Source organism: Ambystoma mexicanum, chromosome 1q (genome assembly GCF_040938575.1).
Source record: "Ambystoma mexicanum isolate Mex_15411 chromosome 1q, UKY_AmexF1_1, whole genome shotgun sequence".
Lineage (NCBI taxonomy): Eukaryota > Metazoa > Chordata > Amphibia > Caudata > Ambystomatidae > Ambystoma > Ambystoma mexicanum.
The window spans coordinates 74,450,584-74,462,917 of record NC_090922.1 but is presented as its reverse complement, the minus strand read 5'-3'; the positions used below and the strand labels follow the sequence as shown (position 1 = coordinate 74,462,917).

At 42.2% G+C, this 12,334-nt stretch overlaps 1 protein-coding gene across 5 annotated transcripts in view; it reads left to right on the top strand.

Annotated features, from left to right (window-relative positions):
* DEF8 (differentially expressed in FDCP 8 homolog) overlaps positions 1-12,334 on the top strand; it is a 641,504-nt gene that overhangs the window by 300,748 nt on the left and 328,422 nt on the right. For all 5 annotated transcript variants that reach the window (XM_069635559.1, XM_069635560.1, XM_069635558.1 and 2 more), the window contains exon 8: positions 5,711-5,824. In XM_069635559.1, coding sequence (XP_069491660.1) covers positions 5,711-5,824 — 114 coding nt within the window. The remainder of the gene's footprint in view (positions 1-5,710; positions 5,825-12,334) is intronic.

The following is a 12,334-nucleotide window of genomic DNA, read 5'->3' as shown; positions in this document are numbered from 1 at the left end:
GCAACAATGCGTTTTTTTATAATTTTGGACCACATTATAGTTGCTAATATAGCTATTTTCGTTTACAAAGTGGAAGCACAGAACAAATAAGACTACCTAACCTGATGAAGGAAGGGATCCGGGGTTCATGACCCAAAGTAGATGTGGCACATTACACAGTGAAAAAATAGTCCATAGGCACCCCTCTACGAGAACGAAACACGGCCCATTGACCTGTTCTTTGGGAAGGTACCCACTTGAGAGTCCGCAGCCACACTTGGACTATTTTTTCATTTTTTTTACATTACACAATGAACCTGCTTATTGAAACGTGTAGACAGTCTGTGTTGTCAATTGTTGGTTAAAATGAAAATCCCTGTACTGCACCACATTGCTTCAGTTATTCCAGCGGTGCTTCTTGGTCAAAGGAAGTGGCTGCTACATTACTTCAAAATATAAACAAGTCACTTGTCTTCTGTTGTCACCCAGCCAATATTTTCTCCCTGGCCTGCTCAATCCCACGGGTTTCAAATACTTGAAGTGGCCAAAATTGTGATACACAGTGGCTACTTTTCCTGAAATCTTTTTATTTATTTAACTGGGAATTAAACCAGACAATGCCTTTTTGTTGCGCTCAGAAAAACCACCATATACTGATCTCTGGTGCGTTATCTTTTTGGGTAGGCTTTGTCATGTAACGCATCGGAAAGAAGGGACCATGCTAAAAAATAGTTTCTTTTTCAGTTTGTTTTATTTCCCTATATAACGATAAAAGTATGGAACAATATGTAAAAACATGAACATAAAAACAATGGCCAAATCCTTATTACTGATTACAGTATATTCATAATAGGACAAATATAAAAACTCATTACTTTAAATACAAACATTTACAACTCCATTAATACTGGTACAAAAACTCTTAAGTACCGATGTATAATTCCTTCACTGTTCACAGAAATAGAACATAAGTTGGATTTGATGCAAACATTTGAAGCATTTTGGCTACTATTATGTAACACCTATTAGGAAAGAATTGTTGAAATCCTCTCTTCTCCATGCCTTATATAGGTCATTCGAAACCGCGTAAGTTATGTCCATGTAACCTGCTCATTTACAAAGATCATCTGACCCGATAAAAGATTAAATGCCTCTGTTTGGTAAACCAATGTTTAAATTTCTGTGTGATGTCGACATATTATGGGCATAGAAAAAGAAAATGCTGCAAATACTCGGCTTTGCCAGTACAAAAGGGGCATCTATCTACATTGTTGTTATTCCGTTCCACCGACCCTTGACCGAGTGCCCAATTGCATTTTAAGTATAAATCTCTCTGGGACAGACTTTTGGTGAGTCTTTGAAAGTGTAACTTTGTTTAATGAACAAGTAATTATAGCTCATAGATGAGTGGCAGCATTTAGATATATATTTACCCATCAAAAAGTCTGAGTAAGCATCAATGATCGGGCCGGGAGGATAGCTCAGGGGCAACACTGGTTTGAATTCCAGTAATGCACTTACACTGGTCTTTGGTACTAAGCGCGTTTGTCTTCTGCTATTGATGACCTCTAGGTTACTCCAAAGATCTTCTAAATTAAGGAAGTATAAATACGCAATGATTTGCCTGAGCTATTTAAGAGAGAGGACATTCAACCTATTTTAAGGCTGTTCTTTTTATTTATTTTTAAGGCCGACCCATATTTTGCATGGGAGTCAGAGGACCAGATGCGCTCCCAAAAGAGCACAGGTTTTGGTGCAATCTGGTCACTGACCAAGTTCCATGTGTAATGGAATGTTAGGTGTGTTTTTGGAAGCCACAGTAGGCTTTTTAGAAAATGTTCAGTCACCGATAAAGCTGGTATCTCTGTTCCATAAAGGGCAGCTGCCAATGCCTGTGCTCTGTACATTTCGAAGGCTGGTAATAGATTTTTTTACAAAAGATTTTGAGAAAACTCATACGATTACACTTTCTCCCTAGCATCAGGTTTGCCTTATTAGTATGTTCAAATCATGTCCCGTCCTGTGAAATCCTAACTCCCAGACAATCAAAACGGGGGACCTCTTTTATTCTCACACCATCAATGTCGAAATCCATTTGTGAGCGTGGCCCATATTTTCTGCCACAACTCATCACATTTGTTTTATTAGGATTGACTTCTTGAAATTTAACATCTATCAATTTTAGAAGGCATTATGGGGTTCGAGACACAGTGGTCGAAGTGAGCGGGAGCGGTCGGGAGCGGTGCTCCTCTACTTTTTTAAATTACCTTCTACAGCTCCTATACTTTTATTTTATAAAGAAACCGTTCCGGAATGGTTTTGTTTTAAATAAAAGTGTAGGAAGAAATTGAAGCTTGCTCCTTTAGTGCACTGCACTGAACGTTCCCTTAAACATCAGGTGCAAGTGTTGGGGGGGTGTATGGTGTGTGGAAGGGGATGTGGTGAAGGGGTTTGTGGATAGCGGGGGAAGGCCAGCAGGAAACATAGTTCCACTACTTCTTTTCATAAACTTCGACCACTGTTGAGACATGATTGCCACGTCATCGGCAAAAAATACCAATCTTCTCACCACCAAGACAGGGGGCATCTGATGTGTTTGTTGGAAATTCAGTCAAGACCCTATCAAAGAACAAATTAAACGGGGGGTGCCAAAATACAGGCCTTGCTTCCACCCTTGTTAATATGTAAAGTTGTGGTGCTTTCCCCACCGAATCCCCACCTGACTATTGACACTTTGTCTTCATATAAATCGATTATTGCTTTAAACAGTGGTAAGGGGACTTTTTACTGGAGGGGGCTCGCCAGAGTTCAGGTCTTGGTACACTATCAAAGGCAGTCTTTAAGTCTATAAAAAGTAGGTGAGTCTTGTACTCTTTATTTCAAACCGGAACAAGTCTGAACACCTGGTCTTTAGTACTCGTCCTTTTTGTGAAACAGGCCTGCAAATGTCTCATTGGTTTCAATTACCCACAATTCTGTTTCAATTATCTACAATTCCAATTTGATATGAAGGATTTTACCAAATATTTTGCTGTTGGCATCAGTTACGAAATCAGCCTATAATTACCAGGTAATCTTTTTAAAGATTGGAACATCTTTGGCCTGTCTTAAGTATGACCTTAAACAATAATGGGTATAGGGTGTCCATATTCCAGGTTTACTCTTAGAGGTCTACCAGTATAGAGTCAGGACCCAGAGCTCTTCCTCAGCACTGTTTACCTATTGCTCCGAAGACCTCACCAATTGTTGTGAGTTCTAACAGGACTGAATCTGAGCTAATGCCAACAAGGCTAGATGGTTCTATATACTGAAAAGTCAGGTCTATTTTCTAGGTAAAGATCCGAAAAGTGACCTGACCAGATACCTTCAGTGATCGCAGCTTGAATAGGATTTTTGTTTGTTCGTTTTCCATCGCTGACAATTCTCCAGAATTCCTTGGCATTTTTCTTGTTTGCTGCCTTGTTAAGGGCTTGCCAAGTTTCACGTGTTTTTAAATATTAGTTTTTTCTCATTAAGCAAGGTGTTATGCTTGTTTCTAGATCTGTTCACCTCATTCCCCCCCAAGCCCTGTTATTAAAATTAAGGGCCCCCAATAAGTTGTCATTTGAATACCTACAGTACCCGTCATACCAGGTTTCTCTAGCCACCTGCAGGCCTCATGATAATTTCTCTGGTTTGGTGAAATAAGGAGCTGAAACAGTAGAAAGTGTGGTGGCGGAAGCTAGTGTAGTCCAATTGTTAACATTGGTTGAGATCAACACTGTTTACTAGACTGGAAGGTTTTCCTGATTATGCCCATGGCAAAGAATCGTTCAATTTAGCCGCCTCCTATTCTATGGGGCGCGCAATACCGAAGTGGTCTTATGTGATATTGCCTGAAGACTGGACGGCAAGTGTCAGACATACTATAGTTTATGGTAGCTTTCACATCTCGTGATGGCTTCCAAGTATTTTGCACTTTTCCAGCTTTCAAGATCAGTTAATATATAATCAATACCACTAGTTGTATCCCTGCTATCGAAAGTTGAAGATGGGGTAATTTCAGGTTATAGGTGACCATTGCACGCATAGACGCCCATTCTAAAAAAGAGCTGTGCTCATGGTAGGGCATGTTTGTAGTATTTCTTTCTGTGGTGGCTCCGTTAAGTGTGGATTATCCCATATATTATCTTCATCCACGAGTTCATTCATTTCACATTAGGGTTTGAATTGTAAATTCATATCCCCGAAAATTAGCATGATCGGTTTGATGTTACTTGCATGTGCCCATTCCCCAACCAACCATTCCAATTTATGGAGGGTATCCATGCCACCTGGACCATATGGTCTGTTATAGATGTTGCAAACTAAGTGGGTAATGCTGTGCGGTATGTCCATGAGGAACCCTTGAAGGTCGAAGGAATTAGTGACCAATGATTTAATCTGAGCAATAAGGTTTACCTTTATCCATGTACGTAAACCCCCACTAAGTCGTCCCATCTTACGCTTTCACCATGTAGAAGATACCATATAATTGCAATACCCCTCCAGTGTATGTGAATTATAGGCCCACGTTTCTTGGAAAGAGATTATGTCGAATGATCTGATCAAATTCACCAAATCATGTTCATCTAGATATTTAGCTAGACCTGCAATGTTTCATGATGCTAATTTAAGATCACTTCTTTTGGTTACAGAATGTTGGGGGATATTTTCCACTCCCACAGAAACTGGTAAGTTGGGTGGCAAATGTCAAACGATTGGTATAGATGGCAAGGGTCCCTCTATGCATTTTGCAGCAAAATGTACACTTGAAACATGACTACAGTGTGCGTCCCTGCCATTGATACCACATGGGGATTGATGGGGAGATCTACCCCTTAGTTCAATCTGTATGCTTGGGTTGGGAGTTTTTTGGAACTCAATCGACGGCAGTCCCGATTTTAGAGGGTCTGTGGCAAGGAGAATCTACATGATCTGGGTCCCGTGCTCCGACTGCATGGACACAGCATACATTAAAAACGTCTTCCCTTCCTACTGAAAGCCACAGGTTTTGTTGTGCTGTATCCAATGATTCCATTTATTCACTAGACTACCCTTACCCTCAAAAATCCCCCTTTCCAGCCTGGGAACGTTGGTCATATATTAATCTAGTATCCTCCTATTGGTTTCATGGTCAATGGTAGTTTTCAAAATAATACTTGAGTGCTCAATCACTTTTTCAGGTCTGTGAAAATCTACTTTGGATGGACCAAAGATGCCAACGTTCTACTGGCATTACAGATGAGAATAATCTTCTTTTCAGATGTCCAACTTCTCAATGGAGGATATTGTAACCCTGCCCTCACATTTAGTAGTTGTCACTATCCATTTGCAAGTCATAATTGATTGTTGCGAGTAAGAAATAAGGTGCTGGATGTGTGGAGAATTGAAGAGGCAAGTGCGTTTATATCCCTGGCTAACAGCTTGCAACACTTTTAAAAAAGAAAATGTGCTCCTATTTCTAGCTTTCGATGAATCTACATAGTCACTTGTCCCTATTGAGAATGGCAAAGTTTATATATTTTTACTTTGGAATTGTCAGAACATATTGGTGGCTTTATAGTTTTTTTATTTCTGCTCTAAATTGGGTATATCGGCACCTCGTGCAATAGTTTTTCTTTCAACCCTCGCAAGCTTTCGTTTTGTTTATTTATTTATTTTTTTGCAGCATGTGTTTACAATGTTTTGTCCTTATTCTCTGCCGATCTAGGTATCTCGTTGCAGTATGCGCTATCTCACCCTCATGGTGCCAAGACCTGTTTTAAAGCTCAGAGAAACAAATCCCCTTCTTTTTAATCACGTGGAAGAGCTGGTGGAGATCCGGGTAAGTAACTGTACTTAAGTGCTGATGAAATTGATGCTAAAGGGGTGAGAGAGATTGTGTGTGCACTCTTCTTGCCTCTGGCCGCATGTAAGGTTACAGAAGTATGTAATTAGATCTAAAGGTTCCTGAACTTAACCTACTTTTGTTTGTCTGTATAAAATGTATGAGGTTGTTGTATTCATAAAAGTCCTAAGTATTTATAAAATCTAATCCGTCAGTCAGGCCCTCCCACCCCACCCCACCTCAAGATAATGCTTCTTTGAAAGCTATAAACGATCCTTATTAAATTGTTTTTTTAACCTTTGAGTTGGGGCTTCCCCAGTAATGATACACTACCTTGTAGATGCGCTTTGTGCACACCACAAGAATATTGAATTGCTGTAGTGTGTTGGTTGGGACAAAGGGTATACCCACTAATGAATGATCAAACAAAATTGTAGAGATTATTCAGCCAATTAAGTTTTTGTTTCAATAAAGATTTATATTGATTACCACAGACTCTTCCAGTCTGAATTTATATCCAGATCACTCAAGCCCATAGTTGCTAAACTAGTCTCTAGGCCAGATCTCCTGCCAGGATGTGGAGGCCTACTGATCTCTATAGGAAACAGTATATTTCCCAACAGTGTAATAAGCATAACAATATAAACATCACACGCATGTGTCAAACTAATAATCTCATGGTTTGTTTCTAGTGCCTCATGCCAGATTCCTCCTCCGCTTCCTTTGTGTTGTAAGAATAGGTGTTTTACCCAATGTAACGTTATTCAATTTGTCAAAGGATGAAGGGTCACTCAGTTTTGCTAACTGCTGGCAGCCCACATATGAGGCGGGAAATTAACTAACGGAGTCATCTTCCTGGTGGTGTGTGCCTGATCTTCCCTTTCATATGGTGCAGTCAAGCTCAGACTAAAAGTACACAAGCCAATAGCTAATGACCATTGGAACTCTTGGAAGCTTGCTGAATGTTTAATGCCATTGGGGAGCACCCCACTTTTTGGTATTCAGTCTTTAGCCCGCGATGTATTGACAGCGGGAAAAATACTGGATACCTTTGCTTGCAAATTCTGCCACCAGGCCATACCCCTTGCCCCGTACATGAGCGTGCGTAGGGGTTGACTGGTGTGGCCAGCCTGACCCAGCAATTGAAGGTCGCACAAAATTCTTAAAACGTTCTTTTTTCAGTGAGGTCTTCAATATTCGGTATCATGACATCTAACCCACTTTCACATGTATAAAACATGCGTAATGGGGACTATTTTTGCAACAATTGTTTTCCTCTTTGGAGCACAAATGGCAGCACTGTTTTCAATTTGATTTATAACTGGTTTATTTATAGTCCTTTTGTTATTCGTAACACTGCATACTTCCTACTCAACCATTTTTTAAGTGTTTTCAGGTTTGACGGTGAAGGGAAACTGGAGAGTAGGGGGATCAATAGATTTGCCTAGTGGTGAGCCAGAAGTAAAGTGGTACCTTTGCAAGGCCAGTAGGACTAGTGAAGTCTTGTCTTGTGCTTGCCTTTTTTGTGGAAATCAGTGTATGGTTCCTGCTCTGCCAAACCCCACCCCATAGCTCCTCAGCCCTGCAGCCTTTTCCTCAGGACTGTACTGCTCCTCCCTGCCAGCATAAGACAATAATTCACTCACACTAAATGGCAAATCTGAGTCTGTTCAAACAAAGGAAATTCCTAGCCTATGTTATGAGGAACATGTGCGCATTTCATGCCAATACATGGCAAATGATGGTAATGCCTGGCATGTGATTCGAATATTTGGGCAGATGGTACAAATACCTGGAAAGTGATGTGCATACCTGGACATATGATGGTAGTATATACCAGCGGCTGTGCATGGGTACCTTGTAGAAATAGCTGCCAAATGGCGCGAGATTGGAATATCATGACAGTACATGGCACATAATTGCAATAGTTGTCAAATGCTTTGATATCTGTTTTGTTATTTGATACTTGTATAGAGCCTACTGCCATTGTTATGCCTTCGAAGCTCTGGTGGATGAATGCCCTTCAGAAGACTAGTGAAAATAAAAAAAGCATTACATTGCATTCGACTTCAATTGCTAGCAGAGCTGACTAGTTTAAAACATTATATCGTGTAGTGTGTTGTGTTTAGATGCAGAGATGACTGCAGTGACAGCAGGACCGATTTATTTTTTTGTGGAACTCCGCTGTATTCTATGGGTTGCAGTGCAAGAGGGGGACTGGGTATTGTAGATAGCATAACTATCTACAGTGGAGGGTTCTGCTACATTGTATATGCAGAACACAGTGTTAGGGAGAATTCTATCTTTAGGCTGAATTTCCTAACCTAGTGAGTCCCCCAGCAGCTTTGCTGGATTTCTGCAGTAAGTTTTTTTCTCCTGCTAAGAGTGAGACTCTTTTTCTCCCACTCTTGGACATGATTTATGGTGTTTCTTTGACTGTTAATGTGTTTTATGGGCTATGGGGTCCTTTACTCCATAGGGTCTCATGTGTTTTTACTGTGTGTTACACAGCGCCCTCCGTGCAGTGACACAGAGGTGTCATAGTGACACCCCACCATAGACTCCATACCCTGGGACTGACTACTGACTCCCAGGGTATGTGAAGTCACCATTGGCTTTACTAGTCCCAAATTATTAACAGAAACCAGTACAAACCATCATATTGTGGACGTACTGGTCGAGGCAATTCGATTGCCCCGGGGTCTGTTAGTCGAGGGGGCACGTCTCCGTCCCCCCTGATCGAGTTTTGGCTGGTGGCAGTGGATACTACTTTTTATATTCGACCGCGAATATATCCCTATGGGATTTCCCCATTGTTCGAGGCTACCAACTTTAATTATTTAATTCTCATAGCCTGGAACATACCGTCGGTTTATTTATTTAATATTAATTCGCCGGTTGGTATTTTTTCCCAGGACTCGATTCTAAAATGGCGTTTGTGTTCTCTTCTGTGACTCAACCCAAGTCGAGCCCTTTGTTCCACTTTTTGGCAGGCTTCTCCACAGAAGCCTCCAAAAGTGGTGCCACTCTGTCTGGGTACCACAGGGGGTGTGGGGGGGGGGGGGTTTAGGCACCCTGGACTGAGTTACCTTGGTAACTCAAGTCGCACTCTTGTGTGATTGGCCCAAGTGGTGATAGCATGTTTGATTGACAGCTAGGCTGAGTAAATGGGGGTATGCTGCATAAAAGCAGGGCTTTGGGGACTGGAACTTCAGAAGTCGCCACAGGACCTGAGAATCCGACGAGGGAGAAGCTGAGCCGACCTACCACGACGACACCACCGGTGGAGCCCTGCGGAACCAACTCACCACTTCCCGACAACAGAGAAGATCTCCCGGCTGGAGAGGCTTCTTCCCCTGACTGGTGGGCACAACCAGTTTACCTTCTTCTCTTCACACCCCAGACCGGCTTGTGGTCGAATTGCCCGTGCCAAGCACCCCGGCAACCGGATAGCCGCTTACCACTGGACCGCGAATTGCAGGACCGCTCCTTTTACCTGAGAAACTCCGCGGCTGGTTTCTTCCGTGGCAGTGCAACGGACTCCTGTCTTCCTCCCCGACGAGATCTTCTCTTCCCCCGGACGAAGCACCGCCTTGCATCCGCTGCCGGGAACAACTGCCCCCGCTGGAGTAATCTCACCACTTTAAGGTACCGTGTCCGCCAGGCCTCCCTTTCTAAAGATTGCTACAAGGTAATAACCCCTTTACCTTCTGGACTGGGCTGGCCGCCTTGATCCTCTAACTGGTCCCTTTCTTTGGTCCAACTCCTTTTTGAATCGTTACAAGACTTTTGTGCACTGCAACCGTGTGACCTTGGACACATTTCTTTTTGATTCTCTTAAAGTGGATCCAGCCTATTGAACTCTAACTTCACGGTTTTACTTTGCCTTCCTCTCTTGTTGTGTTCTTGTAAAAATGTTGGGACCTGTTTCAATTTATTCTGTTTTTCTCTCCCTTTTAAAAACACATTTTTAGAGTGCCATCTACGTTAAGCGCTCACCGCTGTCTGAAAATAAGTGGGGCTTTACTTAAGACTTGTCTAATATTCTTCTAAGGGAGTGTATATCTTTTAGTGACCGTGTTTTGAATTGCTTACTATTAGTGCCTGTGTGTTTTTCTAGATGTGGTTTTAAATAAATAATTATCTCTTTTACACCAGGCCCTGGTCACTGTTTACTTGTTCTATTGTGTTCTTTTGACCTATTGTGAATACTCTGTATACTGCCTACCTCTTCTTGAGGGAAGTCTGACTGCTCAGCCACAGCTACCAAGTGAATCTGTGTGGTACAGACTGCTACCAAGTGGGTTTACTGCCAAACACCTGTAGTCCTAAATCTTTTGCAGTGGTCCCAGAGGGAACTGCACAGGTTTCTGCCTAACACACATGCACGCTGACTAACATGCAGTCACATGCATTTACATGCACAATTGTTGGATATGTTGAAGATGCATTTAGTGCATGTCCTCTTGTACCATCAGGTTATTGCAGTACAAATATTATATGCTAGATACAAACATGATGGTGGTAATACATAGCCATCTTTAGAGAAAAATACTGCCTCATGTTTGATGACATCACCAAGGCTCTCAGTGCTCTAGAAAAAAAACTCTTCGATATTTGTCGAACCAGGTAACCCCAGTAGTTCTGTAGTTCTGGCTTGGTTAAACATTATCATGTTTTTTTTTATTTCTCCAGAGGATTGATATGTATGGCGTCAGTACGTTTCAGGTTAGCAATCTAATGGTCCAACTGTGCCAAAATTAAGGGGGAAATGTAGATCCATTTGGATGAGACCCACATGACTGTTCTTCTATTTGTTGAAAGGCTGACCTTAGTAGCAAGTTCGGATGACTAGGTCAGAAGCAGTTTAACACCCCCCACACCCCCCCCCCACGGCTGTAAGAATGTTTGTGGCTCAAGTCTTGTTGTTTGATCAGTGAAGTACTCCAGCCATGACCAATAATCCCAGGATACAAATCTAAAATCAATAAGGCAGGTACAATGTTCAATAAGGCAGGTACTGGGTTAAACATCACAGGATTGTTTGGGTTTTTGCTTACTATTGCAAGGACCTTTACAAGTCCCATAGGAGTTTAAGTGGACTCAAATGAAGAGTTTGTCAAGGGCATTCCTGTGAAACAGATGTCGGGAAGCGCTAGCGATGGCTCCTAACAAAGGGGATCACAGGGCTGAAGAAAACAATGCAACAGTTGCAGGCAGGAAAGTCACAAGGGCCAATCCGGTTCATGCTGGAATTTTGGAAACATTACAGAATTGGTTCCATCTTGTGTTGTAACTGTTACAAAAAGTGTGCCCCAAGATGCACGTCAATCTGTAAGCAAGGCCTAGTACCAGAGTTACTGGCCTCATACAGACCAATCACTCTTGAATCTTATCTAAATTACTAGCTAAAGCTATAGCCCGTAGATTAGAGTGATTTATTCCAGACCATCAGAATGATGCCACACAGTGATCCGTGTAATCCCTAGCTACCTCCCCAATGCCCTAGATATGAACAATACAATTTGTGACCCCCTGGCAATATTGTTGTTCAAAATAAAAAGGCAATGTTTGCAATTGTGTAAAGATAATGCTGAAAGGGTTTCCTAAAATCGGTCAGGGCCCAGAGTTTGTGGATTTGATTACTCACTTGTGCCTCAAGGTCCATATAAAGTAAACAACCAGAGGTCCTGACTGTTTCTGCTTTGGTGCTGCACTAGACATGGCTGTTTACCCAAACCTTTTTGACCTAGTCACAGAGAACCTAGCAGAATGGCTGAGGGGATTTGTTATGGAGATGTCTTTTGTCCATGTTGGGAATAATAGTCTAGGGTATTGCTAAGTGTTGACAAGTTCCTAAATTATCAGATCACCTTCCAGCTTTCACTGCTCCAGGTCATGGACATTATTTAAGTGTACAAGAGGAGCTCTTGCCCATGAATAAACATGTTCCAGTCACTAGTGTTCACTATCCAGAGCGCAGGAGCAAATCATTTAACCCTGCCCCCATGAATGCAGAAGGATCACTTCAAGTGTCTAGGTGTGTACATGATATAAGGGTCTGGGCGGATTACTCCAACTAAACCTAGAATCTTTTTTACTTTGCATGAGCAGAGTTGAGCACTACACCATGCTGCTTGTTAGCAGTTTACTAAAGGAATCCCCTCCAAAGCTGCTATACGCCATGCAGAACATTCCTTAACCAATAACAATGTGTTTACACAACCTCAAAGCAGAACTAATGCAGTCTGTGATTCAACACTTCGAGGGGATTGGGTCCTCCAACATATTCCATATCTATGACATGTAATCACCACAGCTGTGCTGCTTGGGAAAATCTTCTGCGCCTGTGTCGATGACATCGATACGCTGCCCTCGAGGACCTCCTCCGACGGCCGACGTCACTGGATGTTATAAGTAGGACGCACGACGCCCGTAGCCTCAGTTCCGTTTTATCCACAAACGTGTTTGCTTCGGAGATCTCGGCGCGCCTCGACTCTTTGGAGT